The 18,127-nt window shown below is 37.3% G+C and overlaps 1 protein-coding gene and 1 long non-coding RNA gene across 2 annotated transcripts in view; one reads left to right on the forward strand and one right to left on the reverse strand.

Moving 5' to 3' along the window:
- Positions 1-18,127, forward strand: part of LOC109176507 (myosin-6-like) — a 28,097-nt gene that overhangs the window by 4,652 nt on the left and 5,318 nt on the right. The window contains exons 12-24 of the mRNA XM_019325955.1: positions 1,715-1,752; positions 1,841-1,967; positions 2,047-2,217; positions 7,966-8,097; positions 8,178-8,287; positions 8,413-8,473; positions 10,267-10,444; positions 10,551-10,756; positions 11,448-11,567; positions 14,166-14,255; positions 16,205-17,056; positions 17,248-17,457; positions 17,660-17,887. Of these exons, the coding sequence (XP_019181500.1) occupies positions 1,715-1,752; positions 1,841-1,967; positions 2,047-2,217; positions 7,966-8,097; positions 8,178-8,287; positions 8,413-8,473; positions 10,267-10,444; positions 10,551-10,756; positions 11,448-11,567; positions 14,166-14,255; positions 16,205-17,056; positions 17,248-17,457; positions 17,660-17,887 (2,523 nt within the window). The remainder of the gene's footprint in view (positions 1-1,714; positions 1,753-1,840; positions 1,968-2,046; positions 2,218-7,965; positions 8,098-8,177; positions 8,288-8,412; positions 8,474-10,266; positions 10,445-10,550; positions 10,757-11,447; positions 11,568-14,165; positions 14,256-16,204; positions 17,057-17,247; positions 17,458-17,659; positions 17,888-18,127) is intronic.
- Positions 502-18,126, reverse strand: LOC109176508. The gene is made up of 3 exons (XR_002053389.1): positions 18,117-18,126; positions 16,104-16,107; positions 502-755 (listed from the first exon to the last, which is right to left on the reverse strand). It is a non-coding gene; the product is annotated as an uncharacterized LOC109176508 (long non-coding RNA).

Here is an 18,127-nt window from a genome sequence, read left to right on the forward strand (position 1 = left end):
GTCTCTTTGTTCATGCAGCATGATTGGCTTGTTCATTTAAAGTGTACTCTTCCCCTGCCTATTCCATTTTGAATATAATGCTTCTTCTTCTTCTTCTTCTTCTTCTTCTTCTTCTTCTTTTTGAGTTGGAATATAATGCCTTTTATTTAAAAGAATAGTAGAATTTTGCTGATAAGAGTCATTGACATTAGAATTTCCTAAACACAAAGCTTAATATGATATGTTCTGTGTGGTTCTTTGATCTATGAATGTGAAATTTTGTTTATCAGTGATTTGTGTTGAAAGCTCTAATTTAAACAATAGGTCTAAAAAAGAAAATAGCAAAGATCAATGTCATAGACAGGCCACGGAGTAAGGTTAAAAGGACATGTCTCTATCCCAGCTCCTCTCCTTTGTACTGAATAAAATATATTGTATGCTCCTGAATATCTTTAGAACAAGTTGTCCTCATCATTGTCTATATTTACACGTGCCTTAACTAGGATAAAGAAATGGTGGCTTTGGGAACATGACAAAATCTGGTCATTACATTAAACTTTAATCACACAGAAATCACTGGATATCCTGTGTAGTTAGATTTCTTCTGTTGATGGACTTTGGATTAGTATTCATTCTTCTTCAAGCCCTTTATTGCACTGATCCCTGACATGCAGAGATATAAGGCCTATAGTGTGAGAATGTATTTGCTCTTACATATCTGGGGGGAAGGGGAAAGGGGAAAGGGGTAAGACTCAGCATAAAAGAATCTACCTAGTCTGAGTAGAGTTGGTAAAAATATTAGGCTAAAGGGTATGTGTAGTAAGGAATTGACAGCTCAAAATTTGGTGATTCCTGTTCCTGAATTCAGTTTTACTCTATCCTTTTAGGCAGTTGAGTTGCATATTAATTATTAAATGCCGCTACACTGTTCTGTGGAAGTAGCATGGTTGCAAAAATCACGCCTAGGCGCTAGGCAGTGGACGGCCGCCTAGAAATTCGGCGGAATTGCCGTTAGGCGCCCGCTTAGGCGGTCGTCTAGGCGCCCAAAAAAAATCTTCTTAATTTAAAAAAATATAAAAATGGACCCCGCCTGAGGAATGCCTAGCGATTTTTGCAACCTTGGTAAGTAGATAACACAAATGGGTAATCAGGGACATGGGCAACAATAGATAATGCTCTTTTCCTGCCATGTTTATATGCCCTATTCTTATGCTGTTCTGTTTTGCATTTTTGTAAGCAGTACTGTCCATTTAATTCCTGCCATGCTGCCCTCTTCATGTCAACACTATTCTGGTCTTGCTATTGTAACATTTTCAGTAATTACAGGCTTTACTCTCTGTATTCAGTATAAAAAGCTTACCTTGGAATTCTATTATGTGTGCCTTTGAAGAAAATATAAGTAATATAGAGCAAAATATCTCAAGTATTAAGTAGGAGGAAAATAAGAAGAGAATAGACACCCCTTGGGGAAAGGGGCAATTGAATATGCTTCCTTGAAGTCTTTTTGCTGTTTACAACCTGGTCAGCTCATTTGGTCTTGTGAGTTTTGTATTTTATCAGCAATTGGAATTGGAATTGGAATTATATACTGTTCAGACTCACTTAAATATTTCTTTCAGATGTCAATTATTGATGTGGGCTGCACGTCATATTTTTTATGATCTGTGTTCCTGCACATGCAGTTATTCTTTTGCTTCTACATGATTGAGTTTAATGTTTTCAATTATTATTTTAGAAACCTGGTGGAATTATTGCTCTCCTGGATGAGGCCTGGTAAATATGTTTAGGATATTGAGTTCTCTTATTTCGATAGAGTACTAGTTATGCTTGACTGTTAACGTTTCTTGCTTACTTTTTGTAGCATGTTCCCAAGGTCAACACATGAGACTTTTTCTGAAAAGCTCTATCAGACCTTCAGAGACAATAAACGCTTCATCAAGCCAAAGCTATCACGAACTGACTTCACTATTGTCCATTATGCTGGTGAGGTATGTATCTCTTGTGATGTATTTACAAGAAAGAAGTGTTGCTTAATGCATTTTTGACTACTGAAAATTGCTGTCTTAGGTGACATACCAAACTGATTTATTCTTGGACAAGAACAAAGATTACGTAGTTGCAGAATACCAAGATCTCCTCAGTGCTTCAAGGTGCTCCTTTATCTCAGGCTTGTTCCCGCCACTGCCTGAAGAATCTTCTAAAACATCGAAGTTCTCCTCTATTGGTACTAGATTTAAGGTATGGTTTGGCCATTCTCCTTTACATAAACTAGTTTATGTGGAGGATATATTTTATCCTGTTCCTAAAATAGATTAGTTTGACCCAAGGTAGTCTTCATCTAAACACATATCTGATGTCAGCTTCCATAATTCTGTCAGATAATAATTTTTTTTTACCAATCAACAAATAAGAATAAAGTCTTTTTCTGCTTTAAGACAAGGTGACAAGAATGAACCAAAGATGCATAGAATCAAAATAAACTTATTCTGAATCCTTCATCTTGTGTAGTTAATATGACAAAATTAGGAAAATGAAAGAGTGGTGAAATAGGAGGGTGGGGAAGATATATATATAGAGAGAGAGAGGAGGTGGAGGGGAGAGATTTCATTCCTTTCAAGTCATTGGCTATTCCTAAGTGATTTTCTAAAATGTAAAAAAAAAAAAAAAAAAAAAAAAAAAAAAAAAAAAAAACAAAACAAAACAAAACAAAACAAAAAAGAAGCAATGATGGACTTTTTTCTGGGTACAACTTTTTTTATCAGCTCTTTCCTTGCCTATTAAATAAATCGTTCCCTCTCTTCAAGTAAAACAATGCTAACTTTGAACTTTGCATCATTGTACCTAGTTGTATTTGCTAGTAAAGATTTTGTGAAACCCCTGTGTAACTTCATGTATTTCATATCTTTCAATAAAATGGAGACACCTATTTATACAAGACTACATGTACTAACTAAGGAAAATAAATCACTAAGAATATACTTTAGAATCCCTAAGATTAGTCAAATATAGTCCTATCAGAATATACACAGAATCCTTAAGATTAGCTGAATATAATCCTATCAGAATAATGTCTAACACTCCCCCTCAAGTTGGAGCATAGCTATTGATTATGCCCAACTTGTTACACAAATAATTTACTCGAGGCCCATTCATGGCTTTTGTAAAAAGATCTCCTAATTGTTCTCCTGTTTTCACAAACCCTGTAGAGATTAAGCCTCGTTGTATCTTTTCACGAATGAAATGACAATCAACTTCAATGTGCTTGGTTCGTTCATGGAAGACAGGATTGGCTGCAATATGGAGAGCTGCCTGATTGTCACACCATAGCTTCGCAGGGATAGGAGCCTTGAGTCCTATCTCATCCAGAATGTGATATATCCACAAGATTTCACAGGTTGCTTGTGCCATTGCTCTATACTCTGACTCTGCACTTGACCGTGAGACAACACTCTGCTTCTTGCTTCTCCACGAGATCAAGTTCCCACCGAAGAAGACACAAAATCCGGTTGTAGATCTCCGATTCTCCTTAGACCCTGCATAGTCTGCATCTGCAAAACACTCAACCTTCATATGTCCATGGTTTTGATACACAATTCCACGCCCTGGAGCCCCTTTCAAGTAGTTCAAGATTTGTTCAACAGCTCTCCAATGATCAATAGTTGGTGATGCCATAAACTGACTTACAACACTAACCGAGTAAGCGATATCAAGACGGGTTACAATCAGATAGTTTAGCTTACCAACCAATCTCCTATATCTTTCTGGATCATCAAATGGCTCCCCCTCTGGTGTCAACTGTGAATTTGGGATCATTGGACTATTGGAGTATTGCATGGCTTAGCTCCCAGTTTCCCTGTTTCTGTCAATAGATCAAGTACATATTTTCTTTGGGAGAGAAATATACCTTTCTTACTCCGTATTACCTCGACACCTAGAAAATACTTTAATGTACCAAGATCTTTAGTTTGAAATTGACCATGAAGAAATGTCTTAAGAGATGCAATACCAGCCGTGTCACTACCGGTGATGACAATGTCATCCACATAGACAACTAATAAGATAATACCTGTTTTAGAATGCTTATAAAAAACAGAGTGATCAGACTTCCCTTTCACCATGCCAAACCTTTCAATTGCTTGACTGAATTTTCCAAACCATGCACGAGGGCTTTGTCTTAGACCATATAGAGATTTGCGAAGGCGACAAACTTTACCATACTCCCCCTGAGTAACAAACCCAGGTGGTTGCTCCATGTAAACTTCTTCGTGGAGATCACCATGTAGAAAGGCATTCTTAATGTCCAGTTGGTGTAGAGGCCAATCATGCGTAGCAGCCATAGAGATGAGCAATCTAACAGAAGTCAATTTTGCAACAGGGGAAAAAGTGTCAGAGTAATCAATACCATAGGTTTGAGCATACCCTTTTGCAACAAGACGTGCCTTCAATCGAGCCACTGACCCATCAGGATTAACCTTCACCACAGACACCCATTTGCACCCAATGGCCTTCTTACCTATAGGTAAATCCACCAAGTCCCATGTACCATTGAAATCCAAGGCATTCATTTCCTCAATCATAGCATTACGCCAACCCGAATGAGACAGAGCTTGTTTGACAGTTTTAGGAGTTTGTATAGAATCAAGAGAGGCAATAAAAGAGCAGGAAATAGGGGTTAAGTGAGTATAAGAAACAAACGATGAAACAGGATAAGTACATGACCTTTTACCTTTACGAAGGGCTATGGGCAAGTCAACTTGATCAGACGACGAAGAGACCGACTCAGGACATGAATCGGGCATATTGTCTGGGTTGGGGTCAACGATATTTGAAATAGACGGTTGTTTACTAGAATATACCTGAGTGATTGGTGGTCGAAAAGGTGGAATAGATGCGGAAGTAGTGGTAACCGTATAGATGAGAACATCATCATCCTCCACATGGCTTTCGGATTTTGAAGAAGATGAGAAGGGAACATCTTCATGAAATGTGACATCAATAGACACTAGATATCTTCCCGTTGACGGACAATAACACCTATACCCTTTTTGGACAAGAGAATATCCCAAAAAAATGCATTTTAGAGACTTTGGATCTAACTTTGTGATATGAGGCCTAACATCTCTCACAAAGCAAGTACATCCAAAAGTTTTCGGTGGAATATGATACACAAATTTTTGAGGATAAAGACACTGATAGGGTGTTGCACCACGCAAGACTGAAGATGGCATACGGTTGATCAAAAAACATGCAGTAGAAACTGCATCCGCCCAAAAGTGTTTAGGAACCTGTATTTGGAACAGGAGAGCCCGAGCAGTTTCTAGTAAGTGCCTATTTTTCCTTTCAGCAACCCCATTCTGAGATGGGGTGTCAACACAAGATGATTGATGTAAAATACCATGTTCAAGCATATAAGAAGAAAAGGTTTCAGAAAAATACTCTTTAGCATTGTCACTTCTTAATACACGAACAGGTATATTAAATTGTGTTTGTATCTCAGCACAAAAAACACGGAAATGAGAAAACAATTCAGAACGACTTCTCATGAAATATAACCAGGTCATGCGAGAGTAGTCATCAACAAAAGTAACAAAATATTGAAATCCAGATTTAGACATAACACGACATGGACCCCAAACATCTGAATGAACTAACTCAAATGGAGCATTTGCTCGTTTATTGACTCTAGGACTCAAACTAACTCGATGATGTTTAGCAAACTGACAAGACTCACAATTTAAAGAAGACACCTTACTAAATTGCGGACACATCTTTTTCAACAACGGTAAAGAAGGGTGTCCTAAACGACAATGAACTTCAAAAGGTGTACCCATCCCAAAGCAGGCAACAGTTCTTGGAGTGTTAGAATCAAGAATATAGAGGCCACCAGACTCATGTCCTCTACCAATAATCTGCTTCGTCGTAAGATCCTGGAACAGGCAATGAGTAGGAAAGAAAGTTATAGAACAATTAAGAGCATTAGTGATTTGACTAACAGAAATCAAATTAAAAGACAAGTTGGGAAGGCTCAAGACAGAGGACAACGGGAGTTTAGGAGTTGGATTAGCAGTGCCTATCCCAAGCACCCTAGAGGTGGATCCATCCGCTAGATTGACCTGGGGAGAGGAAGAAGAGGATTGAAAGGTAGAGAGGAGACTAGAGTTACCTGTCATATGATCCGTGGCACCCGAATCAATAACCCATTTGGAAGCGGAAGAGACGAGGCAAGTGTTGGGATTACCTGAGGTGGCAGCAGCTACAACTGAGGCAGATGATGAGGATTCTTGGTACCTTAGGAACTTAGCATAATCATCTTCAGAGAGTACAGCCGTTGTCTCACTTTTCTCACTATTAGCTTCGGAAGACACCCCATTAGCATACCGATTTCCCTGATTTCTAGTCTGAAGCTTTCGGCAATCCTTCTTCATGTGCCCCGGTCTGTGACAATAGTGACAAATGATTGTATTAGACTGCTGTCCATGAGAATCCCTACTGTGATATGATGACTTCACAGGCTCCTCCTTTGACTTCTGGCTGACAAGGACGCTACTTGACCGAGGGGGATGGTAGGTCTCTGCGCTTAAGACTCTAGAGAATACATCAGATAGCGATTTGAGTTCTGCACTAGACAATATCTGTGATTTGGCTGGTTCTAGCCGAGGATGAAGGCCAGCCAAAAAACTCATGATGGTCGTTTGTTCTCGCTGTTTCTGCTGCTCTTTTATATCCAACGTGAAAGGCATTAACTCATTAAGCGCCTCATAAGTTTTTTTGAACTCCATAAAGTAGGTCTGCAGAGGTTTGTCAAGCATTTTGGCCCGATAAAAAATCTTACAAACATCATAGATTCGAATAATGTCGCCCTTACCCGAATACAAAAAATTAAGATAGTCTAAAAGCTCTTTTACAGTTTCACAGTGACTGACAAAACCAAATATCTCAGATTCAATTGAATTCCGTATTTGAAGAAATAACTTAGCATCATCACGCAACCAAGTTTGTTTAGTTTTGTCATCCTCAGGTGGGTTTTCAGTCATATGACCATCTTTGTCAATACTACGCATATATATTTTAATGGTTCGTTTCCAATCCAAATGATTTGAGCCATTTAGTTTGTGTTCTGTGATTCTTGCATTGATTGGAAGAATATCAGACACAACAAGAGACCGATTTTCAGTCATTATGCTAGACAACCCAAACCACCCAAACCAAACAAACAGAGGCAATTCTCCAAACCCACACAAAATAGGTAGCAGGCAGTCACAAACCAAACAACCAGCAATGCTTCAAACCCACACAAACCAAACAGCTAGCACAACACTGTCGACCAAAAGAGAAGACAGAAAAATATTACCGGGACCTTCAATGCCAAAACCGAGTCTAGAGCAGTGTTGTGGAAGGCCAGACGACCTTGGGAAGGGAAACCGAAGCAGATTCCAGCAGCGGAAGAAGGCTCACGAGCAGAAGAAGAGAACAGGAGAAAAAAAAATCTTTCAATAAAAATCTTTCTTACAGAGGCTCTGATACCATGTAACTTCATGTATTTCATATCTTTCAATAAAATGGAGACACCTATTTATACAAGACTACATGTACTAACTAAGGAAAATAAATCACTAAGAATATACTTAGAATCCCTAAGATTAGTCAAATATAATCCTATCAGAATATACACAGAATCCTTAAGATTAGCTGAATATAATCCTATCAGAATAATGTCTAACACCCTGTAATAAGATGAGTACATTGGTTGTTCTGACACTTTGAGCCACTATCTTGCAATCTACTCATTAATTTATTATTATTATTATTATTGTTGTTGTTGTTGTTGTTATTATTATTATTATTACTATTACTATTACTATGATGACTATTACTATGATGGTTTGATTGGTTTAATGGTTTCAAATATTATGTTTTTATTAACTATCATTTTACTGTGTGCTTTTGTCTAACTTTATAAAGTAAAATGACCTGTATATGATACAGCAACAATTGCAATCATTGCTTGAAACACTTAATGCCACCGAGCCTCACTACATTCGTTGTGTAAAGCCAAATAATCTTCTAAAGCCAGCCATCTTTGAGAATCAAAATGTACTTCAACAGCTTCGATGTGGGGTATGCTTTCATAATTTTATGTCATTTAGAAAGATGTTTATGTTTTCAAACTTGCTCAAATGATAATTATGTTGTTCCAGGGAGTTATGGAGGCAATTAGGATTAGCTGTGCTGGATTTCCCACTCGGAGAATATTTGATGAATTCTTTAAACGTTTTAATATTCTTCTTCCTGAAGTTAAGAAGGGCAGGTATTTATAGGCCTTTGATTTGATTTTGTTTTACTTCTGTTCTCTTTGGCTAAAGTTGTTTCCTTTCTCATTACCACTCTATCACATCACATAGCTTCTTTATTTTATTTTTTTTTAATTTATAGCTGTGATGGGATCACTGCTTCCAAGAAAGTTTTAGAGAAGGTTGGCCTCAAAGGTTATCAGGTAACTTATATACTCTTCACTGGTCATCAGGTCACTGCTTGGCTGTTGCTTCACTAAAAGTCTGAGCATTTTTGTTCATTTTTCAAGTCTCTTATTTAAGTTCTCCCTAAAGAAATTCAATTCCTGTATCCTTCCTGGCTGATAAATGTTCTTGTTTCAATTTAAATGAGTTACATGGGTGTATTGCAACTAAGTGTGTCTATTAGGTGTCATCCCTGTATGGCTCTTAAATTATCAAAGATACTTCTTCATTTTTGCAGTGACATATTTTACTCTTTTTCACTGTTGGAAAGTTACCTGTCTTTGTAGATGTTGTTTGACTATTTAGCAACATTTTTATTACAACATAGTGAAGGAAAGTGTGATGAAACTGTTATAAAATAGTACTTAGTTCTATGATGCTGGTGCTCATATGAGGTAATAAAATGCTTATAATTCATAATATGAATGAAAGTTTACAGAAAGTTATCTTAACCATTTGAACCTGAGATACATGAGGTTGTCATGCTATATACACATCTAGTATAATACATACTGAGTATACAAAATAGGAATAAGGGTCAAATAGGCCATCGAACTACACACGAAAATGCAATTAGGCCACTGAACTCAAAAAACATGCAATTGGGTCCCTGAATAGCGCAAAATGATGCAATTGAACCCAAAAGTAACTTACTTACCTGGAGTGGGGGTTATTTTATTAAAATAATATTTTTTATTTTATTAAATAATTATAAATAACAAAATTTAAAAAAAAAAAAAAAAAAAAAAAAAAAACACTCATCGTCTCCAGGCCGCCGGAGACGTTCCATGCTGGACCCTTCGTCTCCCGGCCGGAGACGAAGGCCTCCCTTCGTCTCCCGGCCGGAGACGAAGGACCCTTCGTCTCCAGGCCGGAAACGAAGGGCTCCCTTTCGTCTCCAGGCCGGAAACGAAGGGCTCCCTTTCGTCTCCAGGCCGGAAACGAAGGGCTCCCTTTCGTCTCCAGGCCGGAAACGAAGGGCTCCCTTCGTCTCCAGGCCAGAAACGAAGGGTTCAATTGTTTCATTTTGCGTTGTTCAGGGACCTAATTGCATGTTTTTTGAGTTCAGTGGCCCGATTGCATTTTTGTGTGTAGTTCGATGGCTAATTTGACCCTTATTCCTACAAAATATAAAGCAAGGAGAGAACATATGGCATTTGTAACCACTTGGCTTTATGGCAATTTTCTTAGTTTGACTTTCTATTTGTTACGGAGTATAATCTAAGATTGGGTCAAGGTCAGGTTTCGACACCATGTTATAATCTAAAATTGGGCCAAGGTCACTCAATTGGGCTATAAACACATGGATCAAACTACACTAGAAGACTGAATCCAATAGCTAGTCTAACCCATAACTTTATAAACTCATATATTCTTTCATATAGTTTCAATGTGGGACTCTTAACACTATTTCTAATAACTTTACAAATAAAATAAACTACTCCATGTTATTAAATGATTAATAAATACAGGAAAGGAATAGTTTATGAAATAATATCTTTTAAACTTGTATTATATTAGATTATTAGGTATAAACCGTATAATATAAAATAAATTCCTGAGTTTGGATTAAATTGCCACAACAAATTTTTATATTGAAAAAAAAAAAAACTTTAATGTAGAATAGTTTGAATTAAATACTTCACCAACATAAAGATAAAAAAACTTCTAATAACATGTGCAATGTGTGGTAACACTAGTATGTACGGACTACGGAGTATAAAAGAACATGAAGTATTGTGTAAATTCTGTTAATAATTGTTCTATGCAGATTGGCAAAACCAAAGTGTTTCTTAGAGCTGGTCAGATGGCAGAATTGGATGCTCACCGTAATGAGGTCCTTGGAAGATGTGCATGCACCGTACAGAGAAAAGTCCGCACCTATTTTAAGCGCAAAATGTTTCTTTTGTTGCGAGATTCAGCCACTAAAATCCAAGCTATATGCAGAGGTCTGGCTGACCTATATCCCAATCTTGATTTATTGATGTGATAATGTAAGCTAGTGTGATAATGCAAGCTAAAAGTTCTCTTGACCTGACCATGATCTGAATACAGGTCAACTTGCACGCAACTTTTATGAATGGAAGAGGAGAGATAGGGCATCTTTGATGATTGGAAAATGTACACGTATGTTCCTTGCAAGGAAAGATTACAAATTGCTTTGCTCTTCAGCTGTTTCCATCCAGACAGTACTGCGTAGGATGGCTGCTCGTAATGAGCTTAATTATAGAAGAAGAAGAAAAGCAGCTATTGCTATCCAGGTAACGAGGGTTCTGCAAAGTTTTACAAGTCAGTGTTTGTTACATGAAGTTATTAAATATCATTTTTGCTTAATTGCTTAGTTGGTTTAGAGCTGCATACCTGGAACTTATTTCTTATAGCTAAGTAGCCATTTTTTTTCTCCTGAATATCACTTAGCAAGATAACACAATATTCTTGACTTGTTGTACTAGTTTGATACGTGACTAGTGAAGACTCACCAAATTTAGCCCTTGATGTAGGCAAAGTTAACTTAATTTTGGTGAGATCAACAGATTTCAAACTGTCACTATTATGATTGCCAATCATATAGATAAATATTACTTGGTGATCATGGTTTCATAGATAGGATCCACTGTATATTATCTAGTATTCTTGGTTGGTACTTGGAGCAATCAAAATAGATATCATGACTAATCATCGATATGCTGTTGCTTATTCTTTCAATGAAGTTCGAGTGTTGGGACCATTGAAACAATCCAAAGATTTTAGTAGTTCTTCCACCATTAATCACATGTGAGGAATCTCATTTGCTATGATTTTGTCCATGACAACTTACCTACCTGACTAGATTGGTTATTTGCATTCAGGCTTGGTTAAGAAAGGCTAGAGGGAAATTTCTTTTCATCTTTGTGTCTGTATCTGACTTAATAAGTTAATAGTATTTATCAAATCTATTTGCATTGATTTCAGACTCATTGCCGTGGATTCCTGGCCCACCTTCATTATAGGAGGATGAAGAAAGCAGCACTTGCTACACAGTGTGCATGGAGGATGAAAATTGCAAAAAGAGAACTGCGCAAACTTAAAATGGTGAGATCCTGTTTTCTAGTATGCCTTTTCTTCCTTCTTCCTATTCTCTTTCTTTCATCTCATTTAAAAAATAAATAAATAAATTCTGAACACATTTATTACAGGCATGCTACTGAACATTATTCTCTCTTCTTTTCATTTTTAACCTAAGATAACTCAGGAGTAATTTTGCAATTTTCAAATTTCAAGTATCTGTGACCGACTTAAAACTGAAGGATTTTGTTTTTATGTTAATCTTGTGAGGATTGCTTTCTCTGCCAAACTATTGTTGCCTGGACATTACTTAGATCATACTCAACCAGTTTCTGTTTATCTTTTGCCTTGTTGAATTTGAAATTTAATTCTTTCTAAAACATTTTTGTAAAACAATATGAGAGGATCACTTACTGTTACTACCTACCCAAGAGGTGAAAGTGATTGCTTCAAGACAGAACGTAGATAATCTTTTTTACTCTTTTAAAGATTTGTGATTGTTAACATAAGAACTCTATATTTTTCATATATCTCAGACTAAGGAATATACATATTTGTTGAAATTGAGGGATTGATAGATCTGGCGGGTGGAGAATAACCACCACCCGCCAGTTAGGCGGAAGCAAAATATGTGAGAACCAAAGAACAAGAGAAGATAGAGAATATATTATAATGAAAGATTACAATAGATTGTCTCTCTGTATATCTATGGACCTCTATATATACTAAACTAGATACTAAATTAGTCCTAATAGAAATAGGAAACTACTAATAAGAATAGGAAACTAAGACAACTTTCCTAATATTCAACACTCCCCCTCAAGCTGGAACATCTGGAAGTTCCAAGCTTGGATTAAAACAAACACTCTACCTCACTCAAAATTACAAATGAAAATTAAATGCAACTAGAGGATAACAATGCGAGATGGCTTCGGAGGGACAATGCAACCCTTGGGAATGAACACGCCAGGGGCAAAGCTTGTCACGAACATCCTTGGGAAAACACGAACACCATCACAGCAACATAAGCACTCTAGGATGGATGACTTCAAAAGAGATTGCGCTATGTCTGACCCTTCCTTGGGAATGAAGACGAAGGCACCAAGAACGGAGCTGAACACAATCCTTGGGAATAAAGACGAAGACACCAAGGACCCTTTGGAATAAAGACGAAGACACCAAGGACCCTTGGGAATAAAGACGAACACACCAAGGATAGAGTTAAACATGAACAACCTCCCGATAACACAATAGAGCGGTAGAGGCAAAAAGGGAGCAAAGAATAGTAAAGGACGCAGTAGAGCCCATAGTAGATAAAATAGCAAATGATAGTAAAGGATAGCACACCGATTGTAGATAGTCACACCCCCCCCTTACTTGAAACATGGGAAATAATCTAAGGCCTTTATAGTAGTGCTAAAATTGAACATCCATGGGATAAGGCATACCGGAGATAAAGAAACAAACACGGTTATACCAAAACACAAACACCATGGGAAAAGTTCGGCAACAAACCCAAAGAAGCCTTCAAATTTCACCAACAAGTCGAAAGAAGGGCAAAACAACAATCTGAAAAATCTCGCCGGAGGCAGACTCACACGCCGGCGCGTGACGGCGGCGGTGGCGCGTGAGAACAACAGCGGTGGAGGAAAGCGATGAAATTTTCCAGATAAGGTCGCAAGAGGGAGAGGAATCCATTGGTGTAGGAGGTGAGATCACAAAATCACTGGAGAAGAGGAGATCTGAACGGAAAAACTAAAGCAGTCCGTCAGCGATGGTAGCGCATGCGGTGGCGGGTGGTGACGAGATTCCAAGCGTAGGCTCGCGACGATGATCCGAGAGGTCCTGTGGTGAAAGATTTGGAGAACAACCACAAGACACGTCGGAACAGGAGAAAACCGTCACTGGTTCGCCGGAAAATAAGTGCTGCCGGAAATATTGGAAGAAAAATAGCCTAGGAAAGTAGGCTCTGATACCATGTTGAAATTGAGGGATTGATAGGTCTGCGGGTGGAGAATAACCACCACCCGCCAATTAGGCGGAAGCAAAATATGTGAGAACCAAAGAACAAGAGAAGATAGAGAATATATTATAATGAAAGATTACAATAGATTGTCTCTCTGTATATCTATGGACCTCAATATATACTAAACTAGATACTAAATTAGTCCTAATAGAAATAGGAAACTACTAATAAGAATAGGAAACTAAGACAACTTTCCTAATATTCAGCAATATTTATACAAGAAACTATATACTAACTAAGGTAAGGATCTGAACCTAATCCCTAAGAATATACACATTAATCCCTAATGTCATGCTAAATATATTCTTACCATTTATAATGTCTAACAGTGATGATCTGTATTAATCCTTTTTGTTTTTAAAGCAAGGCCAGAGCTGATCTGTGCCCCATTATCTTTGCCCATAGGTTGATCAATCTTTATGGAAATCCATATTTTAGCATGTATTCTGATAGAATCATTTGTATTGACAAGAACAATTTAGACTGTCCCAACCAAAAAGAAGGTTCTTATAAATACGTTCCTTGGAATTAATGTATGATTGCTACAAAGGCAGAATTTTATCGTGTGTTGAAGGCCGTGTTTTTCTTGTATGCTTCAGGCTGCAAAAGAAGCAGCTGCTTTGCAAGCTGCCCTGGAAAAGCAAGTTGAAGACCTCAGTATACAAGTGGAGTTCGAGAAGCGCATGAGGGTAAATATGTTGCTTTGAAATGTGAAAATGTCTTTTTTATATTTAGTTATTTTGGGGATAGGGGGTTCAACTTTACCACATACCAAATGCATAGAGTGACTAAAGCTCAAATCCCTTTTCTTTTATCCCTAATTTATTTTCTCATTTTTCTGAACCCATACTATTAATGTTCTTAAAACTATAGCATAGTTTTGTTCCAACTTGATAAATAGTCGCATCGATTCTGTGGTTGTTACCAATGCTTGTCTCTTTTCCTTTTCTTCCCTTCTTCAGTTATCACCTGAGACACCAGAAAATGATTAGAATTTCTATAGCACATTTACCACTCAATTTGTTTCATGTTACATCAATATATGCATGTGAGTTCATCATACTCATTAGGTATGTTATTGACTAGAAAAAGGGATGCACTGAACTGGGAATTGTGAAATGAAACTTTTAAACAGAAAACAACATTTGCAGGTTCTAGCTTCAAATTAACCTAGCTTTTACAGTTTTACCGTTAGGGGCTTCACATGGAATTGCATCTACTTTCTCTATTCTCACATTTCTAATTACAAAATGATAAAAGATTTCCACCTAAAGAAAGAGTTGTCTTTGTGATGTAGCAGTGGTCATTCTTATGTTGTTCCTCGCTTTGTTATTCAAAATTTTGCGTGCTGTCCTTGAAACGTGTATCCATGCTTAAATTGCAAAACACATTTTGTAAACAGAATTTCTGATAAATGAAAATTATTTCTCTTTTTCTTGATTCAAGAAACTGCTATGTTTAGATATTTAGGGATTGATTCATCAAGTGGTGCTAAGCAGTGTCTGTAAATAGAGAAACTTAACATGAGATATCAACAGTTTGCAGTTCCTGGAACTGCAATGATGACATCGAATTGTTATGATATCATGCTTCTAATCAGGAAATTTCAGCATGGGATTTAAATATTGCGAGAACTTTAAACATCCTTATTTAGGAAACACTACTACATTCTCTTTGATAATGAAGCAAAGGTTTTTGACAAATGACCTTTTTATTTATTCATGTTTAAAAAAACTACCTTTTAATATTAAAACTCAATTACAACATAGGTAGATAGACTATATACCTTAGCTCAGACTATAAATAGTGGATAAAAAATGCTAGACCTAGTGTTTTATGGTTTTATTTTATTTTTTGAAATTCGAAAAGTATCAACAAGAAGTTTGCAAAGTTTCACAAAACGTAAGTCAATTGAAGTGATTATTACACTTGACTTTTGCAAGAAACTCCCGCAGATGCAGTGGACGATCTGTGACCTCTGTGTTTGAATGTTTAAAATAAATATCCAATGTATATCTGTGGATAAGATGATAAGCACCTTCAATGGGATCTTGTCTTAATATCGGGTCTATTCATGGTAGTAAGTGTGTCAAATTATTGACTGTTGAATGGTCCCTCTCTGTTATGCATTTGATCTATGCTTACAGCCAACAAATTGAATTATATCCATAATCTATGAAGGGTAACAAAGGTAGAAGTTTTTGTCTAGTTCTCAGCACTTTGTTTTATTGCATTGTTCAATGAACTGAGATAGAGGCAGATTCCATTGAACAACCATTAAGCCAGTTATTCTTTGTGGCAGCAAATATTGGGCAATAAAGAAGCAGCATATCTGTAAAATTGCTGTCACTAAGATAAGAATGCTAATTTGTATGTACAAAATAGTTTATTTAAAGTCAGGCACAAGTGGTGCCTACTGATGACAAATTAGAGGAAATAAACTTTAGATGATTTAGACATGTTCAACATAGCCTCTGGATGCCCAGTAAGAAAGTGTAATTTAGATTGCGATTGGTTTAGCATTAAACAGAATCAACAAATCTTAATCCACTTAGATTGGGATTAAGGCTTAGTGAAGTTGTATTTAACTGTGGCAGCAAGATGGAGTAAAAGATGATAATTGCATTCCTTCTTATAGGCTGACATGGAGGAAGCCAAAACTAAAGAAAATGTGAAACTACAGTCTTCTTTGGAAGAGATGCGGCATCAACTTCAAGAGGCTAAAGAATTGGTCATGAAGGAAAGCGAGAAAGTAAAGGAGTTTGCTGATAAAGAGGAAGCCAAAACTGAAGAAAATGTGAAACTACAGTCTGCTTTGGAAGCCAAAGGTGAAGAAAATGTGAAACTACAGTCTGATTTGGAAGCCAAAGGTGAAGAAAATGTGAAACTACAGTCTGATTTGGAAGCCAAAGGTGAAGAAAATGTGAAACTACAGTCTTCTTTGGAGGAAATGCGAGTTCAGTTTCAAGAGACTAAAGAATTGCTCATGAGGGAACAAGAGAAAACAAAGGAGCTTGCTGACACAGAAGAGGCCAAAACTGAAGAAAATGTGAAACTACAGTCTTCTTTGGAGGAAATGCGAGTTCAGTTTCAAGAGACTAAAGAATTGCTCATGAGGGAACAAGAGAAAGCAAAGGAGCTTGCTGACACAGAAGAGGCCAAAACTGAAGAAAATGTGAAACTACAGTCTGCTTTGGAAGAAATGCGACTTCAGTATCAAGAGACTAAAGAATTGCTCATGAGGGAACAAGAGAAAACAAAGGAGCTTGCTGACACAGAAGAGGCCAAAACTGAAGAAAATGTGAAACTACAGTCTGCTTTGGAAGAAATGCGACTTAAGTATCAAGAGAGTGAAGAGGCTAAAGAGTTACTCATGAAAGAATGTGAGAAAGAAAAAGAGAATGCTGAAAAGGTGTCTGTTGTACAAGAGGTCCCGGTCATTGATAATGAAATGGTCAACAAGCTTACAGCTGAAAATGAGCAGCTCAAGGTAAGGTTGTTTGTTTTTCTTGTATGTTTTATATCCCTGGTAGAGAGATGCTGGCTTGCTAAGCTCCATTTTACAAACTTGAAAAGATACCTTCAAGCCGTATCTACTACTGATTCTAACTATTGTTTCTCCTTTCCACTCCTTGTGGTTTCCAAATTCTCATGCTTCATTATGGATATCATTTCTTATAGGCTTCCGCAGAAGCCAAAACCCAGGAAAATGCAAAACTACAATCTTCTTTGGAAGAAACACAGCATCAGCTCCAGGAGACTAAAGCTTTGCTTTTGACGGAACGTGAGACCAGAAACCGGACTGCTGACGAAATGCCTGTGGTACAAGAGGTCAAGGTTACTGATCATGAAAAGCTCAATGAGCCTACTGCTCAAAACGAGTTGCTTAAGGTAAGTTTGTGTGCTTTTTTTTTTTTTTTTTTTTTTTAAATAATAATTTCATTTATTCCTTGATAGAGATGCTAGGTTGCTAAGCTCCATTCTGCAGGCCTGAAGAGATATCTAAAAGACATAATATTCTTTGCTGCTATTTCAACATTCCACCTCTCACAACTTTTACATTCCCATGCATAATTATGGATACTTCTTATAGGTTGACCAGGACGATGCCAAAACCCAGGAAAATGTAAAACTACACGCTACTTTGCGTCAGCTCCAACAGGCTACCGAGCTACTCTTGAAGAGGGCACGTGAGCCTGAGAAGAATGCTGACCAGGTTTCTGCTGTAAACGAGACAGGTGATCAGATGCCTGTTCTACAAGACGGCAAAGTTGATCATGAAATTGTCAGTAAGCTTACTGCTGAAAACCTTCAGCTTAAGGTATGTTCCGAGTTTCTCAAATATGGTTTGCCATTGATATTCTGGCTTGCTAAGCTCCACTGTATAGTTGTACAAATTTGAAAATTTATCTAGAAGGCATATAAATCTATGTTGCTTCTATGTTTTTTGTTTTGTTCTGTCTCGTCCTCTCTTTCTGGCTTCTATGCATGGTCTAGATTGGCTTGTTCAGTCCTTTGACTATATCAATAATATGCTGGGTTTGATGTACTGATTCTATTG

The sequence above is a fragment of the Ipomoea nil genome, unplaced genomic scaffold (genome assembly GCF_001879475.1).
Source record: "Ipomoea nil cultivar Tokyo-kokei standard unplaced genomic scaffold, Asagao_1.1 scaffold0706, whole genome shotgun sequence".
NCBI lineage: Eukaryota > Viridiplantae > Streptophyta > Magnoliopsida > Solanales > Convolvulaceae > Ipomoea > Ipomoea nil.